Raw genomic sequence first — 16337 nt, forward strand, 5'->3', positions numbered from 1 at the left:
TTCTGAATCCTATTGTTCTAGGACCAATCAGACTGCTGCATTTTGGATCCTATTGTTCTAGGACCAACCAGACTGCTGCATTTTGGATCCTATTCAACTCAGTACATAACATCATGTATCTCGTTCCAAAATTGTCTTACCACCTTACACCCCCACCACGTATGGTATAGACTAAATGATCCTTATGGTCCCTTCCAACTCTACAATTCCACGATTCTAAAGCAAATAATGCGAAGTCCTCAAAAGTTTCCCCAGTGTTCTCTTAACCAAAGGAATCTTAACCAGGCAGCACCACCCATCTCTGGTACTCAAGGAAGCAGGATGATGAAAAATCTACAGCAGGGACAGTCAGGTTGGAACATCTGTTTGGGGATTTCCCAGAAGGGCTCGCATTCTTGTTTACCCTGTCCTACCCCAATTCCTGGCAGTGATTTTTGCACCACAGACCCAGCCCTCGGCACTCAATTAATTGCCCTCCCAGCCCACATTTTCTGTGTTTAATGGACTTCTTGCCCGTCTCACCCAGTTACGCACAGGCTGGATTTGACTGGGATTCCAGTTTTGATGGTTCCTGCTTGCTCCTCTTTGCCCCTGATTCCTCCAGGCACTGGCAGGATTTTGTGGGGAGAAATTTGACAGGGGGAAAAATGAGTATCAGAAGCGCTTTTTTTTACTCTCGTTCTTTTTTTGGGGGTGAGGATTTTTAATTTTGTTTTACTACGTATATAAAACAGGGGGGACAGTTGTGACAACAGACAAAAATGAAAAGAGGAAAGGCGAACTATAAAATAGGCCTGTAGGGTGAGTAGGAGTTGCGCATGGGTTAAAAGAACGAGGTCCAAATAAAGAACATGAGTGTTATTCAATTGTCAAGTGTCGTTCCAGACCTGCCAGGCTTTTCTTGGAAATGATGGTTCCGCTGTGTAAAGGAATGCCAACTCATATAAAAAGGGTCTGCAGGTTCTAGTCCTTGTCGCAATCTCAAATTATGAAAAATGTTCTTTGTGATTTCTTTTTTCGAGGCAGGGAGAACTGGGCTTTCAATGTATGGTGTGTACACAGCCCAAAATTGGCTCAAGGGCTGAATTGTGTGGATCAAAGGAACTTGGCTCCTCAAGTCATGACTGGAAAAAAAGTGGAAATTGTGGTGTGTGGGTAAATGAGGGGCTCACTGCCAGTTCCCTTCCCATCTCTCTCTGTGCACACAAACCTTCTATCTTATTCTTTTCTTTCGAAAGTGTCATCCATCACTTTCGCAGTCAGTTGAAATATTAAGTTTCGTTTCCTCATTTTTCCTCCGTTTATTGTTTGCCCAGAAGATTCTCTAGGACTCTGCTTTGGAACAGTTGACTGAGGGAAGAAAAAAAACACCTCAAACCACGTTGCAAGAGGCAAACTGGAGGCATTTCCCCCCTCCCCCGCTATTCCACAAATCAGCGTCAGAAGTTGTCTTATGCAGTCAGACCACTGGTCCATTGAGCTGAGTAATGCCTACACTGACTGGCAGTAGCTCTCCAGGCAAAGGTTTCTCCCAACCCTAGTTGCCAGGAGTTGAAGCTGGCACCTTTGATGTATGAATCATGTGCGCTCTCTCTCTCTCTCTCTCTCTCTCTCTCTCTCTCTCTCTCTCTCACACACACACACACACACACACACACTGAGTTATGGTCCTTCCCCTAAAAATAAAGCAAGATTCTGGTCCTCATCGTTCTACCTCAAGATGACGGGGATTGAAAGCAAGTTCCTAGGTTCCTTTTCTCAGGAGAGATGCCTAAGTCCAATGAGGAAAGGTTATAGCATTTGAGACTTCTTAGTTTACGGAAAAGGCAAGTAAGAGAGGACAGGGTAGTTTATAAAACACTTTCTGGCTACTGTTATTATTATCATATTAGTATTTTTAAATGCCTGTAACATTTGCATGGCAAAACAGGCTTTAATCCTACTGCGCTTTATCCAGATTGGAGGTCTGGGGCACTGGTGGGGGGAAACCCCACAATAACCAGCTTTCTGAAAAGGCCGGCTTTCTTTTTCCTTTTCCCAAGCAAGTTTCTAGTCATTATGGAGAGGAATATAGGTTCGGAAAGCACGTGGGTGACGCCAGTCAAAATCTTAGAAGTCAGAGGTTTGAAACAGGTTTCCCGCTGGAGGAAGGGGGACCCCCCACCCTCGATTTCTCTGCTCATCGCTGCTCATTGCCCCTCTGGGAATAAATTGTGCAAGGTAAGCAGAACACCAAGGCAAAGGTGCCGAATCTGTAAAAATATATATATATTGATTTCAGAATTTATTTCACATGCTCCTGGGTACAGATTTTGTGCAAAAGGTTGTGAAAGCATTTTGCAAAGTTGGCCAGTGGATAGAGTATTTGCAGCCCTGTGCAACGTGGCTGCGTCATTCGTGGCTCATTTGTGGTGATTTGGGAGCCTGCCAAGAAAACTCTTCCTGGCGCAGATGGGACAGTTGCCTTGTGTTACACACCGGCTGCTGGAAGCCTTTTGACCATTCACCGTTTTTTATCATCTCAGTATGATCTTATTACTTTATGGTCTTATGACCCGCAATTTGCCATGTAATTCCTTTTGAAACGGCAAGGGGTGGTTGTATGGGACAGAAATGTGGTCCGCAGGCTTCCAACTGAGTCAGCAGGTTTTTTTACTTACAAGCACATCAGACTTTTCCACTAAGGAGCTCAAAATGGCCAACGTGGTCCTCAACATCTTCCCAACAACCTTGCGAGGTAGCTTAGGCTGAGGCGACAGGGGCTGGTCTGAGGGCAATTCTCCATTCCATTCCCCTCCAGCTTTCCATTCCCTTCTGCCCCACAGATACTAGGGCAGGGGTCTGCAACCCACGGCTCCGGAGCCGCATGTGGCTCTTTTACACCTTTGCCACGGCTCCGGGGCGGATACTAGCGAGGGGAGGAGGTGCATTGTGCACCCCGACACTCCCCACTGTGGCGGGCGCTGTACTGGCTGTGACGTCGCATGGGGGCGGTGCGTGCGTTAGTCATGCACCGTCCCGACGTCACCTTCCCACCCGCCCGCCCACTACATTGTAAGGGGCATGTACGCTGGTCACTGCATTGAAAGGGGGCATGTACGCTGGTCACTGTTTTGAAGGGGAGTGAAGAACACACACACACAAAAAGGTAACTTGTTAATTTAATGTTTATTTCTATGAGGAGGAGTAATTCTGAGGGGTCAAAGAAAGAAATAATTTTTAAAAAGTGACAAAAAAGTTCTTTTTATAATGACGAGTTTTGCGGCTCCCAGGTTTTTGTTTTTGTTTTCCTTCGGAAACGGGTCCAAGTGGCTCTTTTTGTCTTAAAGGTTGCAGACCCCTGTACTAGGGGATCTCTGGCCACTGAGAATGTTTCTGTTTCTGCCACCCCACCCCGTTCCTGCTCCACTTACAGGATTGTGCCGGTCAGTAATGACATTGTTCAAAGTTGGAGTTATCTCTTTATTAGCAAAAGCATGATCGCCACAGATGTGGTTGAGCGTCAGGCCTAATAAGCAGATCAGCTCATTCGCGGTAGCCTTACTCTGAAAATCAGTTGCAGGGACTGAAATCCCTGCCTCTCCACAGCCGTCAGTTAAACCCCCTCCTCCCCAGGGTTTTTTTTCCAAGCAATCAGAGACTGTGCCTGTGTGCGGCCAGCCTCTCCTCCGCCTTTTTCATGCCTCTTCTGGTTCTGGGAGACAAGTGGGGAAGGGAGCTTGTCACAGCGGGTGGGAGAGACACCTGTGACTCTTCACCAGCCTGACTTATCTCTGCCTCTTGGCCTCCCTCATCCCACTCTCCTGCCTCCGATTCTGGACTCCTCTCTGCCACCGACTCTCCCAGCTCACTAAACCCTGTGACCTCTTCCTCTTCCGAAACCTCCTCTTCCTAGTCTTCTAAGCTAAATCCTTCGAAGACAGAGGTCCTGTGGCTGGGACGGGACGATATGGGATTGGGGGGGCAACTCCCATCTCTTGCGGGGGTGCAATTAGTGCCAGCACTGTCCGTTAAGAGTTTGGGTGTAATCTTCGACACCTCCCTTTCCATGGAGGCGCAGATTGCAGCTACAACAAAGGCGGCATTTTTCCATCTCCGCCAAGCTAAGCAGTTGGCTCCTTACCTCTCTCGCCCTGACCTAGCCACTGTGATCCACGCAATGGTCACCTCCAGACTGGATTATTGTAACTCGCTCTACGTGGGGCTGCCCTTGAGACTGACCCAGAAACTCCAGCGGGTGCAGAATGCTGCAGCGAGACTCCTTACGAGGTCTTCGCTGCGAGATCACATTCACCAGGTGCTATACCAGCTGCACTGGCTCCCGGTGGGGTACAGGATCAGGTTTAAGGTGCTGGTTTTAACCTTTAAAGCCCTATACGGCCTAGGATCCTCGTACCTACGGGATCGCCTCTCCTGGTATGCCCCACAGAGAAACTTACGGTCTTCAAATAAAAACATCTTGAAGGTCCCAGGCCACAGAGAAGTTAGGCTGGCCTCAACTAGAGCTAGGGCTTTTTCGGCCGTGGCTCCGATCTGGTGGAACACTCTGTCACAAGAGACCAGGGCCCTGCGGGACTTGACATCTTTCCGCAGGGCCTGCAAGACAGAGCTGTTCCACCAGGCCTTTGGCCAGGGCACAGCCTGACTCCCTCCCTCGGCAATCTTCACGGAGCTCTGGCCCAATGGTTGCCAGTGGCTTGAATTAATTAATTTTATAATGAATGATTTTTGAGTGTTGTTTGTGCTGTACTTTTGTACTGTTTTATTGTTGTTAGCCGCCCTGAGCCCGGCTTCGGCTGGGGAGGGCGGGATATAAATAAAATTTATTATTATTATTATTCTCCCTCTGACCACTTGCATCGTCGCCCCACCACCAATCCCAGGGCTCTGAGCCTTCCTCCTTTGGTGGTTTTCCAGCAGGTTCCTCCCGTTCCTCTGCAGCCAAAAAGTCAGTGACATGGGCCCAAAGAAAACGTGGGTTCAGATGCATCTTCCATCGCTTTGTGTGTGTCAGCCAAGCCAGTAAAAAAACTTTGCCGCCTTAGTTAGGTGATAAAAAGAAACCCGATTCTCTCTGAAGTTCCTGGTCCCTACCCCAAAAGCAAAGAAGGCAACACACCCTCGATACCAACATAGATCCATTTATTGTTAAATGTTATAAATATAGAATTTGTCACAGAAGCCACGACACTTCCTCTTCCTCCCCACGCCCTGTTTGCCTCCCCCCACAACTCCAAAACCCTTCACCCAAGAATCTTGAGGTTTGCTGTTGTACAAAACTGTCCACTGAAACACCCCCAGAAGCACCAAGATTTGCAGACAGATAAGGCAGTTGCCAAATTTGGCTTTCAAAAACCTCCCCTCCAAAGCATTTAGCATTACAATGCTGACTGGTTAGAAACCTGTATGGAGAGGACGGTGGACGACAGCATCCCTATGGAAGCATAGGATTTTTGGAGGGGAGGGGAGAGGTATCCCCAGCATTGAAGCAAGAAAGGGCATACAAGGGTTGGCAAGAAAGGGCATACTCTTTTCCTCTCCACCTTAAATAAATATTTCGCGTTAATCTTGTTCCTTCATGCGTCTGGGTTTGACTCCTCTGGAACTTTTTCTTGTTGAGGTGGAGGAAATAAGGTCAAGACGCAACTTGCCCCTCTGCATTCTCACTTGGGGGGGAAGATGCTGTAGCTTAAGAACATGAGCAAAGCCTGGCTGCATCAGGGCAATGGCCCACCTAATCCTGTATCTATTCTCACAGATGCCCCAACAAGAAGCTCACAAGGAGGATCTGAGCACAACAGCGATTCTCCTCACCTGTGATTCCTGGCAGCTAGTATGCAGAGATGGCAAGGTTGTCTGGAGCAAGGATTGTTCCATGTGTGGAGCAGGATTGCGGGGGAGAAAAGATTGGAGCACGGCTATTTCGATTATTGCACTCTGCCCTCTCCCAGGTTTCACAGGGGTTGAGATTTTGCATCCTAATCAGACAAATCTCCCCCAAAAGGCAGTACATTCAGGTCCCACTATCTGAACACAATGCGTCCCCTGGAAATCGTTCGGGAGGCAAGAGTTCATATAAGGAGTCGACGATTTCCATTGATTCCTATGGGGGAATTTCTAATGTGTTCCCAGCCATGGAAGTTTGGCCTCTAAAAGCCATAAGAAATAAATACAGATTAAACCCACCCCTAAGGAAAATCCTCTGAAACCTTACTAAAATACAGATCGCTACGGTTCAGTTCTGTTCCTCAGCCAACCAGCAAAAGGCAAACAAGGAAGTAAAAAATGCTCTCTGTTTGCATATCTGAATTTGCAATGTGTAGGTTTGGGTAGTAATTCCTCATGTTTGGATAAGTGAATTCTTGCAGAGTGAGCGTTTGGAAAGCAGGACCTGCATATTTATGTACATGTTGATCTCTTATATTGCAGTTTGAATTTTTTTACAAAAATCACTAATAGAATATTAATATTAATAAAAATAAAAATAATTAGTAAAAGTAAAAGCAAAAAAAGTTCAACTTTTTCATAGTGGTGATGGGGGAAATAGTCTGGAAACTCAGAATTTACAGTTCAGCAGCTTAGGTGGTTTCCTTTCGTCCTCATCTTCTTAGTTAATTTGTCCAGTGCAAGAGAATCTCCCATTGATCATTTGAGCCCTGGTGAGATCCTTGTGACAGGGAGTTCCGCTGAACAGAGCATAACATTCCAAGCTTGAGGGACACAGCTAGTTTTGCAAAGCATTCTCTAGTTGTCCTCATTGCTTTGGAGAGAGTTGCTTGCTCACCACACATTTGCAAGGGGTGGATTTTTTTGGCACATCTATAGAAGAGATTCTTTCAGTTGTTGAAATTGTGCTGCTTGTTCGCCTTCAGGCAATTTGAAACTCACCACAGGTGAGTAGGCGAGTGTCTATTTCCAAGCTTGTTTGCAGAACTCATCCTTCCCATATTCACACCGAAGCCCAACAATATCCCTGAATTTACCTGGCTCAGCCAGGTTCTGGCTAACCCCCCCTTGCCAAGTCCAACTGTAGGGTGTGCTCCACCTACAGTTCATCATTGGCCATTGTGGGGTTGGTGTAGGAGAAGGGAGCGTTACCATTCCTGGGAAGATTCTGTGGGGAAAACACACAGAGAAAGGAAAGGGTTAGTACAATCACCTAAGACATGTAGGAAGTTGTGCTTTGGCGCTAAACATCCCCTGCTGAGCGACTAACCATATTCACATATTTGGCTCCAGGGTTGCCAACTTCTCTCTACTGGCCTTGCTCCTCTGCCATTAGTAAGAGAGAAATGGAACAGGAGATGCAATGCTTCTTGCATTGCTGTGCCAGAAAAAGTTCCCCCAATGGAATTTCTATCTGTCCAGTGTGTTGTATTCAATATTATTCAAACTCAAACTGAAGGATGGGAGAGAAAATAGATTCAGCTTGCATTTGCAGCAGAACCTACTGAATTCGGACTTTCCAAAACAATACAAGAATGGAAACACAGCCCTTCTTTGAAATCTGTACTTTGAATTCTGAGATGCAATTCCCCAAATAACGTTTACTATTGCAATTCCCCAAATAACGTTTACTTGGTATCTGAAGAAGTGTGCATGCACACGAAAGCTCATACCAAGAACTAACTTAGTTGGTCTTTAAGGTGCTACTGGAAGGAATTTTTTTATTTTAACGTTTACTAAAAATGTCTATATTGTGGGGATATAACACATACAAAATGCATTATATTAGAATAAATCATTTGCAAAGATATGTATGTTAAGTCAAAACTGAATACAAAAATATGGGTTTTGAAAGGAGAAATTTGTACTAATAAGCTGATGAGTTTTCATGAGGATTCCGCCTCCCTACTCCCACCCCCCCAAAAAAAATCACAAACCACAGTAGGAAGGTGGATAACTGAAACCAAGCTTGGAAAAATAAGAAACAGAGAGACTCTAAATGGGCGGGACCATTCATCCCTACTTACAGCAGATCCATTGACATGAATGGCCATTAATGGCTAACGGGCATTTCAGTTGATTTAGTTTTGAGTAAAACTGGATACAGCATAGAGAGAAAGTAGAGTAATCTGCACAGGCTTGCCAACAGTTTTACGCGCTCTGATCCTGTGAACATTCAACAGCAACCTGCTTATCTGAAAAGGTTTAAACTGGGAGACGTGGGTCCAAATCTTGACCCATTCACAGACTTGTGGGTTTATAGCTTGGGGGCAACAAAGCCTCCTGGCCATGTAAAACTTCATCCTTCTTGATTTGACACTGGACTGAATAACTTACGCATGGACAAACATAGGTTTTAAAATTCTGAATATTGGCATGTCCTGTGTAAATTCTATTTACACAGAAGGCCACTGAGACCTTTACCTTGGCAACAGGGAAGTTCAGAAGTGAAAATGTCCAAAATTCTTTTGTGAGGCGTGCCAGTCATCAGGCCCCATAAAAGACGTTTTATGCCTCCTGTTCCCAGCAAAGGCACGAGGAGTTATTTTGTCACGTAACAATAAAAAGCAAACAAATGTGCCTCTTTGCATGCTAAAAAGGTTGGAACTTGGAGGATATGAGCAAATAAGGGCAGCTCAGCTGCAAGGTGTACAGATGAGGCAAGTGGCAGAAACAGGGTACTATTGCAGGGTGGGGAGGCAGATTTTGGATGACGCCACCTGTGGACAGCTTTGCCTTGGTAAGGGCCGGCATGTGTGAAGGCTTCCTGGAACATTGTTAACATCCCTTAGCCTTGCTTTTGAAAACATCTTTGTGAGCGACCTTGAGCCAAGGGAACACGAAAACGGGTTGTACATTTAAACCAGGTGGGCCCAGTTGCAACACAGAGTGCTGATGCTGCAGCCCGCCCGCCAGCCCTGCCCTTTTGCAGCATTCCCCATTCCACCCAGAAGGGATGCGGGTGGCGCTGTGGGTTAAACTACAGAGCCTAGGGCTTGCCGATCAGAAGGTCGGCAGTTCGAATCCCCACGATGGGGTGAGCTCCCGTTGCTCGGTCCCTGCTCCTGCCCACCTAGCAGTTCAAAAGCACGTCAAAGTGCAAGTAGATAAATAGGTACCGCTCCGGTGGGAAGGTAAACACCGTTTCTGTGCGTTGCTCTGGTTTGCCAGAAGCGGCTTAGTCATGCTGGCCACATGGCCCGGAAGCTGTATGCTGGCTCCCTCGGCCAATAAAGCGAGATGAGCGCCGCAGCCCCAGAGTCGGTCACGACTGGACCTAATGGTCAGGGGTCCCTTTACCTTTTACCATTCCACCCACCCCAAACAAAAGGCACTAAGGCTCACTGAACATGCTCTGTCTTTACTCGGTTGTTTTTGGGACCCCTGCTCTTTAGGTTCCCCCCTTCAAAATATTTTCTTTGCACTTCTGCAAACCTCAAGGGTCTCCCAAAGGCTGCCGGTGCCTCCATCTTGTGTAAGTGTGGGGAACCTTTGGCCCTCAAAAAATTGATGAACGGCAACTCTCATCATTGCTGGCGGTGGGTCATGCTTGCTGGGACTGATGGGAGTTGTAGTTCAGCAGCATCTGGGGGGGGGCTAAAGGTTTCCCACATGGGTGGCTCTGTCCCAGCTGTGGGTCATGAGCTTCACAGGATGGTATGATTGGCCATTGTTGGAACATAAGAACGCCCTGCTGGATCAGGCCAAAGGCCGATTTAACCCAGCATCCTTTTCCCCACAGTGGTCCATCAGAAAAGGAAGTCCACTGGGAGGGCGTGGACCCGAGACCCTTCCCTCACTGTAACCCATAAGAGCATCAGAAGGGGCCTCCAAGATCTGACCAGTGGCCCTGTCCTCACAATGGCCAAGTAGATGCCGCCATAGGAAGACTGATATGCTCCACGGAGGACCTTAAGGTCCATAAATAGCAACACTCTAGCGGCCCTAAAGAAGTCAGATTAGCCTCAACCAGAGGCAGGGCCTTTTCAACACTGCCCCCAGCTTGGTGGAACGCTCTGTCTCATGAGACCAGGGCCCTGCAGGATCTGATTTCTTTCTGCAGGGCCTGTAAGACAGAGTTGTTCCGCCTGGCCTTTGGCTTGGAATCAGTTTGGTTCCCTCCACCTCTTTCTTTTTTCCTTTCTCTTTCTGTGTTGGAACTCCTATTTGGGGACTTCCCTAGCTTTTTTCTGGCATCCATATAGGACCAGTCTTTATAGTTAGCCTTGGTGAAGACTTTTATCCCCCAAAAAGTTTTTGATTGAGTTCCACTGAAATGAGGCTGCATTTTAATGTTTTAATGTTGTATTTTAATTTTGTTTTTTAAGCTGTATTCTAATCAATTGTTTTGATATTTGGTGTTAGCTGCCCTGAGCGCGGTCTTGGCTGGGGAGGGCGGGGTATAAATAAATTATTATTATTATTATTATTATTATTATTATTATTATTATTATAGCGGGACCTGAACACATCAGCAGCTCTGCCTCCAACAGGGGAGGTAGAATATAGCCATCGATAGAGTGGTTTAACAGTCAATCCCAGGAAACTCTGGAAATTGTCACTCTAGGAGACAAATTGAGGGTGTCCTAACAACTCTTAGCTCCCCAAACGAACTACAGCTCCTATAATTATTTTTTGAGGGGGAAGCCATGACTATTTAAAGTGCTACTATAGTGCTTAAGGTTGTGGCCTAAGTTCTCCTTAGAGTTGACCTGTTGGGGAGCTATGTTTGCCACCGCCATCCATTGCAATGGGTTTGCTCTGAGCACAGACACTGGATACAGCCCTCCACGTCCTTCACTTCCCCTGTTTTTCTGCTGAGGAAACGGAGAGAAGCAAAGGGCTCAGGTGCATTTCCACCTTTCCCTGTGGAACACTGAGGGCTAGCGCCTTGCTTATCCCCTTCCGATAAGGAAAAAGCCAAGGTGCAGCAAGCTGACCTAAAGGGCCGTGTGCATGCAATTGTCCCAACATCCAGGGGGCCCAGATCGACCCCACTGAATGTCGCTTTCCCAGAGGGGTTAAAAACGCTGGGAGCAGCAGCCAGCTGCTGAGGAAAGAGCCTTGGAAGGCAGCCAGAAACATCACAAGCAGCTCAATGTCGTGTGTAAACATTGCCCAGTCACGAGGCTGGGGAGCGGCCAGGCCAGCTGAGGTGCTGGCCACGTACCCCCAGGCAACCACACCAAGGGCAAAGGGGCTCAGTCCTAGCCTGGGACCACCACCACGATGCCCGCTGTATTCATTTGCAGCAAGGGGACAGGGCGGGAGGGAGGAGGGTGAAGCCATTCCAGGAACCTGCGGTGCCAGGCTTGACCCTGCCCTCCCCTTTCTCTCTCCCCTCCTCCTAGATTTGCAAACAGTCCCAGGGCGCCGAGCTAAATATTTGCTCAACGTCTCCATGTTTGCTCAGCAGAGCCGCGTAGGGAACAGGACAGATGCACCCGGCTCTGTGGGGAGCGAGCGGGGCACGGCGCATGGCCGAGGTGACTTTAGCAGGCCTCTCCCTGCCACATGCGCAATGGCACCCACCCCTTCCTGAGAGCCACCTAATGCCCGGGAGGCCCTGCTGGGGTCGGTTGGCGCAGGTCGCCTTGGCAACATGGCCTACCCAGCCATGACGGTCACGCTGACCGTTCTCAAGGGTCAGCGGCCTGTCAGGAAGCAGGGTGGGTGGGTGGGTGTTATCTATGGAAGTTCCCCAGGCCTCAGCCTTGGAGGAAGGAAAAAGGTTTCCATGGCAACAGGTCGAAGGCTGCCTCAGGCGCGCTAGGCCGAAGCCTTTGCCGAAGCAGCCGTTGGCCGTTGCCACGGTGACCACAGCTGCGGCCTTTCGCACCAGCTGCCCCATTAAAGATTAACTCAGGGGCGGAGGTGGAGGGCAGGGAAACCCGCTCTGGGGTTCGAGGGCAGCGGTGAAACCGTTGTGTCATGAAGGATGAGAGGCAGGGGCTTCCGGGTGTCCTCCATCATGACTGGCAGAGATGTTGGCTGCAGGGAAAACCCCTTGACGTCGCTCAGCGAGCAGGGTCTCTGCCCGCAAGGGGATTGCAAAGTAAAGCCTGACACAGGGGGAGTAATACAGGGTAGGGAAATGAGTAGGACAGGCAGGAGTAATCAGAGGCAAACAACTGACTTGCGGCCCCATCTCGCCTGCAAACATGGTGGGGCTTGGGATAGTTCCCATTAGGCCCCAACCCCTCCAATTCTTAAGGCCTGACTGGAAGTCTGCCTTTGTTTACCTTCTTCTGTCCAATTTTTCAGATTTTAAGCTCCTTAGGGGCAGGGGCCTGAACTCCTGGAGTCCCTCTAATGTCAATGTGGGGGTTTTTTTTAAAATATTATTATTTCAATTTATATCTCGCCCTTCCTCCTGAAGGTGCCCTCCTGAAGGTGCCCAGGGTGAGGAGAATAATAATAATAATAATAATAATAATAATAATAATAATAATAATAATACACACACCATTCTAAAGACATCTGAAGGCAACCCTGTACAGGCAAGTTTTTAATGTTTGATGTCTTTTAATGTGTCGGACGCTGCCCAGAGTTGCTGGGGTGGCCCAGTCAGATGTGCAGCACATTATTATTAATAATAATTCTAAAAACAGTTAAAACTTTCTAACAGCATTTAAAAACGGTCCCTCAGACAGTGAACTCAGGGTTGCCAGGAACAATGTCTTTCAGCCATCAAATGCCTGGGTGAACAGGAATGCTTTTAAATTGTTCCTGAAAGCTACCAGGCGCACCTCCCCAGAGCCCCACATAAATAACACTGGTGACACGTAGGTGCCATGTGGCAAATTCAAGCCTGCCTGCATGAAACCATTAACTGTTTCTATGGGGCTTCTTTTTTGGGGGGGGGGGGAGAGGAATTAGATTAGAAAGGTATAGGTAAGGGAGGCACTAGGAATGGAAAGAGAAACTGAGCTCGATTGACCAAGGGCCTGACTCTGTATAAGGCAGCTTCCTCCATTCCTGTTTCATAGAATCATAGAATTGTAGAATTGGAAGGGACCACGAGGGTCATCTAGTCCAACCCCCTGCAATGCAGAAATCTTTCAACCAACATGGGGCTCGAACCCATGAACTTCAGGTTAAGGGGCTCATGTTATACCGACTGAGCTATGGTCTCAGGCCTGTGTTTAGAATCATGAGGCCTTTCTTTCTGAGGGAAGAGATGTAGCTCAGGGGTAGAGCATCTGTTTTGCATGTAGAAGGTCCCAGGTTCAATTCCCTGCATCTCTAGGTAGGGCTGCCAGTCAGTGCAAACAACACTTAGCTAGATGGACCAACGATCTGAGTCTGTATAAAGCAGCATCCTGTTTTAATCAGCCCTTCATTCAGAAACTTGAGGACTAGAATCTTTCTCTTAAGCGGAAAGGCCATAGCTCAGGTGAGAGCATCTCCGGCCCCCCTGTCTGAAATTATGGAGAGCCCCTGCCAGTCAGTGAAGACAATATTAGGCTAGATGGACCAATGGGCTTATTCGGGGGCATGGCAGCTTCTAACATTCCTATGTACTATGTCCTTTGTCACTAAAGAGCACCCCAGGATTGGGGTTGGGTGAGTGACTCTTGCTCACCTCGCTGTATGGGTTAGGCTTGCTTCCGGGGGCAACGTATCGCCCGTGTGTGTGGTACGTCGGGTACTCACTCATGACGTGGTAGGAGTCTTGGTTGCTGAGCAAATCAAGCTTCCCCCGGTGATTCCGTCGACACCAGTAGATGATCTGGAAGGGAGTGAAGAAGAGTAAGTGTAAGGAAAGGTCATGTTGCTGGGAGAGATGGATTGGGAAGGTGAGAGAGAGCTGTGAGAGCAGGGGGTTGGACTAGATGACCCGTTGGGTCCCTTCCAACTCTACAGTGCTAGGATTCCAAGTTCTACTTCTGAGTAACAACGTATGACAGAAATGGGGAGCCTATTTTCATCAGCGGGCTGCATTCCCTTCTGGGCAACCTTCCGAAGGCGACATGCCGCTAGTAGGTGGGGCCAAAGAGCTATTAGCAATCAAAGGGTATTAGCTAGGGTAGCTAAAGGAAGCCTCCAGCTCCAGAGGCACTCTACCTCTGAATGCCAGTTGGGAAAGAGTAACAGCTGCTGCTATTGTTGCCCTGTTTGTGAGTTTTTTGGAGGCAGGTGCTTGGCTGCTGTAGTGGAAAACGGGGCTGGAATAAATGGGTCTTTGTGACCTGATCCAGCAAGGCTCTTCTTAAGGCTCTTTAGCCACAGCAGCTCAATGGCACTTCCATGCTCCGTGGCAGTACCTCCAAAGGGCATATACTGGGGTGGCAAGGAAGACAGGAGGGTTGCCGGGACAAGAGATTTAGCTCTATGTTTCATTTTACCCAATGCACTATGGTGCATACGCAGCCTGGCAATCACCCTGTTCTGTGCAATGGAATCTGTAACGTGCACACTAATTTGCCTCATTTATTCTGGTTATATACCAGAATATTCTGGTTATAGGGACGCAGGTGGCACTGTGGGTTAAACCACAGGGGCTAGGACTTGCTGATCAGAAGGTCGGCGGTTCGAATCCCCGCAATGGGGTGAGCTCCCGTTGCTCGGTCCCTGCTCCTGCCCACCTAGCAGTTCAAAAAGCACGTCAGAGTGCAAGTAAATAAATAGGTACCACTCCGGCGGGAAGGTAAACAGTATTTCCATGCGCTGCTCTGGTTCGCCAGAAGCGGCTTAGTCCTGCTGGCCACATGACCTGGAAGCTGTACGCTGACTCCCTCGGCCAATAAAGCGAGATGAGCACCGCAACCCCAGAGTCGGTCACGACTGGACCTAATGGTCAGGGGTCCCTTTACCTTTATTCTGGTTATTGCAATGAGGACTAGAAATCGCCAGGCACGTCTGATTCACTACTGAGTAATAGGCTGCTACGCTAGATAGACACGAGGCCTGATCCTGCAGGTTCTTTCTTATGTTCCCCATATCTGCCAGGTGGTCCATTGGCTCTGCCCCAACCACACCCACTAGTCTTGCACCTCTGGCTCTGAGTCTATATAGAACCAGCTCCCTGAGTCTCCAGCCGCCTGGCGGGTTGATGTAGCTGGTGGCGGAGCTGTTGTTTTGGGCCCAGTGGGTCTGCACCTCCACCAGCTTGATTTTGAGAAAGAAGGCTGAGAGGCTTACCAGGATCAGGAAGGCGATGAGCGCCAGGAGAAGAAGGATGCAAACTAAGACGAGGAGAGCAATGCCCCAGCCTGGGACAGTCTCTGAGTGAGTGGTTGGGGTGGTTGTAGTCGAGGTTGTAGTCGAGGTGGTTGCCAGGGGGGAAGTTGCTGTTGAGGTTGGGGGTTTGGGGGGTTCCGTGGCGTCTGAGGTCACTGGAAGATAGCAAAGAATCCCATTAATAACCCACTTTAGGGAAACACCTGAGGGATTTGTGGCTGATGAAAAAGAGACATGCCTGTGGTCCTCTTCGGGGATTGGTACTAGAGGTGGGCAAGATTTGATTCAATTTTCAGGATTCCATACGCCTTTGTAACCGAAAGCCCCCTTCACTGCCTTTCACCATCAGCCATTTCCCATTTCATTCAAGAGCAGTTTGTTGATCTCTGTCCTCCTAGCTATCTGAGGGTGTTGTTGATGTCCCACCCCCTGTTTTATTGTCCCTTTCTGCTATTTCTTTGGACACTGCAGATCCGTGGGGGGAGAGGTGCCCTCCCCAGCTGCGGCAGGATCAGCCTCTGGAGAAGCCCAGTGAAGCAGCTAAGCCAACCTTAAACCTGCAGGAATGGGTATGAATGGGCGTCTCAAATGGGAGTCTCCTCCATGACCATTTTGGGAGGAATGGAAAATTTGTGGGGAAGATCCATGGCTCATCTGCGTTGCATGCAGATGGTTCCAAGTTCAGTCCCTGGCATCTTCAGGTAAGGCTGGGAGAGACCCCTGTCTGAATGGAATACCCTGAAGGATTATGGGAATTGTACTTTTCTAAAGGTGCTGGGAATTGTAGCTCCCTGTGGTAAAGTACAGTTCCCAGGATCCAGGGGCGAGGTGGGGGAGGTTTGCTTAAATGTTTAGTGTCTAACCATTAACAAAGATTTCTGCCTGTGAATGAGACAGTCCTCGCTCTCCTCCCAGCTCCCAAAGTGAACCCTGTGCTCCCTCCAGATCTGCTCCAGAAGGCCATGGGAACCCCAGAACAGTTTCAGGAGAGGTGTGGGGAGAGGAGAGCGTCCCCCTGCACAAAGAGAAATCCTCATGCTGATGGAGGAAGAAATCTAGCGCTACGCTGCAGTCCACCCAAGGGCCTTGAAATGTATGGTGCATTCTCCTCTTTGAACATCATGCCATTGTCTTGCATAATGCAATGTGCAATGAGCATACTAATCTGTAGAAGCAACACTGAGTGCTAGAAACCTGCCTAGACTTCC

At 48.4% G+C, this 16337-nt stretch overlaps 1 protein-coding gene across 1 annotated transcript in view; it reads right to left on the minus strand.

The window, feature by feature from the left end:
* Nucleotides 1–5125: 5125 nt before the first annotated feature.
* The window catches only part of LOC310694455 (uncharacterized protein), a 40523-nt gene continuing 29311 nt past the window's right edge, over nt 5126–16337 (minus strand). Inside the window, exons 31-33 of the mRNA XM_083477490.1 lie at nt 15091–15284; nt 13532–13678; nt 5126–7114 (exon numbers count right to left, since the gene is read on the minus strand). Coding sequence (XP_083333616.1) covers nt 7046–7114; nt 13532–13678; nt 15091–15284 — 410 coding nt within the window. The 3' untranslated portion in view covers nt 5126–7045. The remainder of the gene's footprint in view (nt 7115–13531; nt 13679–15090; nt 15285–16337) is intronic.

The sequence above is a fragment of the Podarcis liolepis genome (genome assembly GCF_965112155.1).
Source record: "Podarcis liolepis genome assembly, chromosome: 15".
Classification (NCBI taxonomy): Eukaryota; Metazoa; Chordata; class Lepidosauria; order Squamata; family Lacertidae; genus Podarcis; species Podarcis liolepis.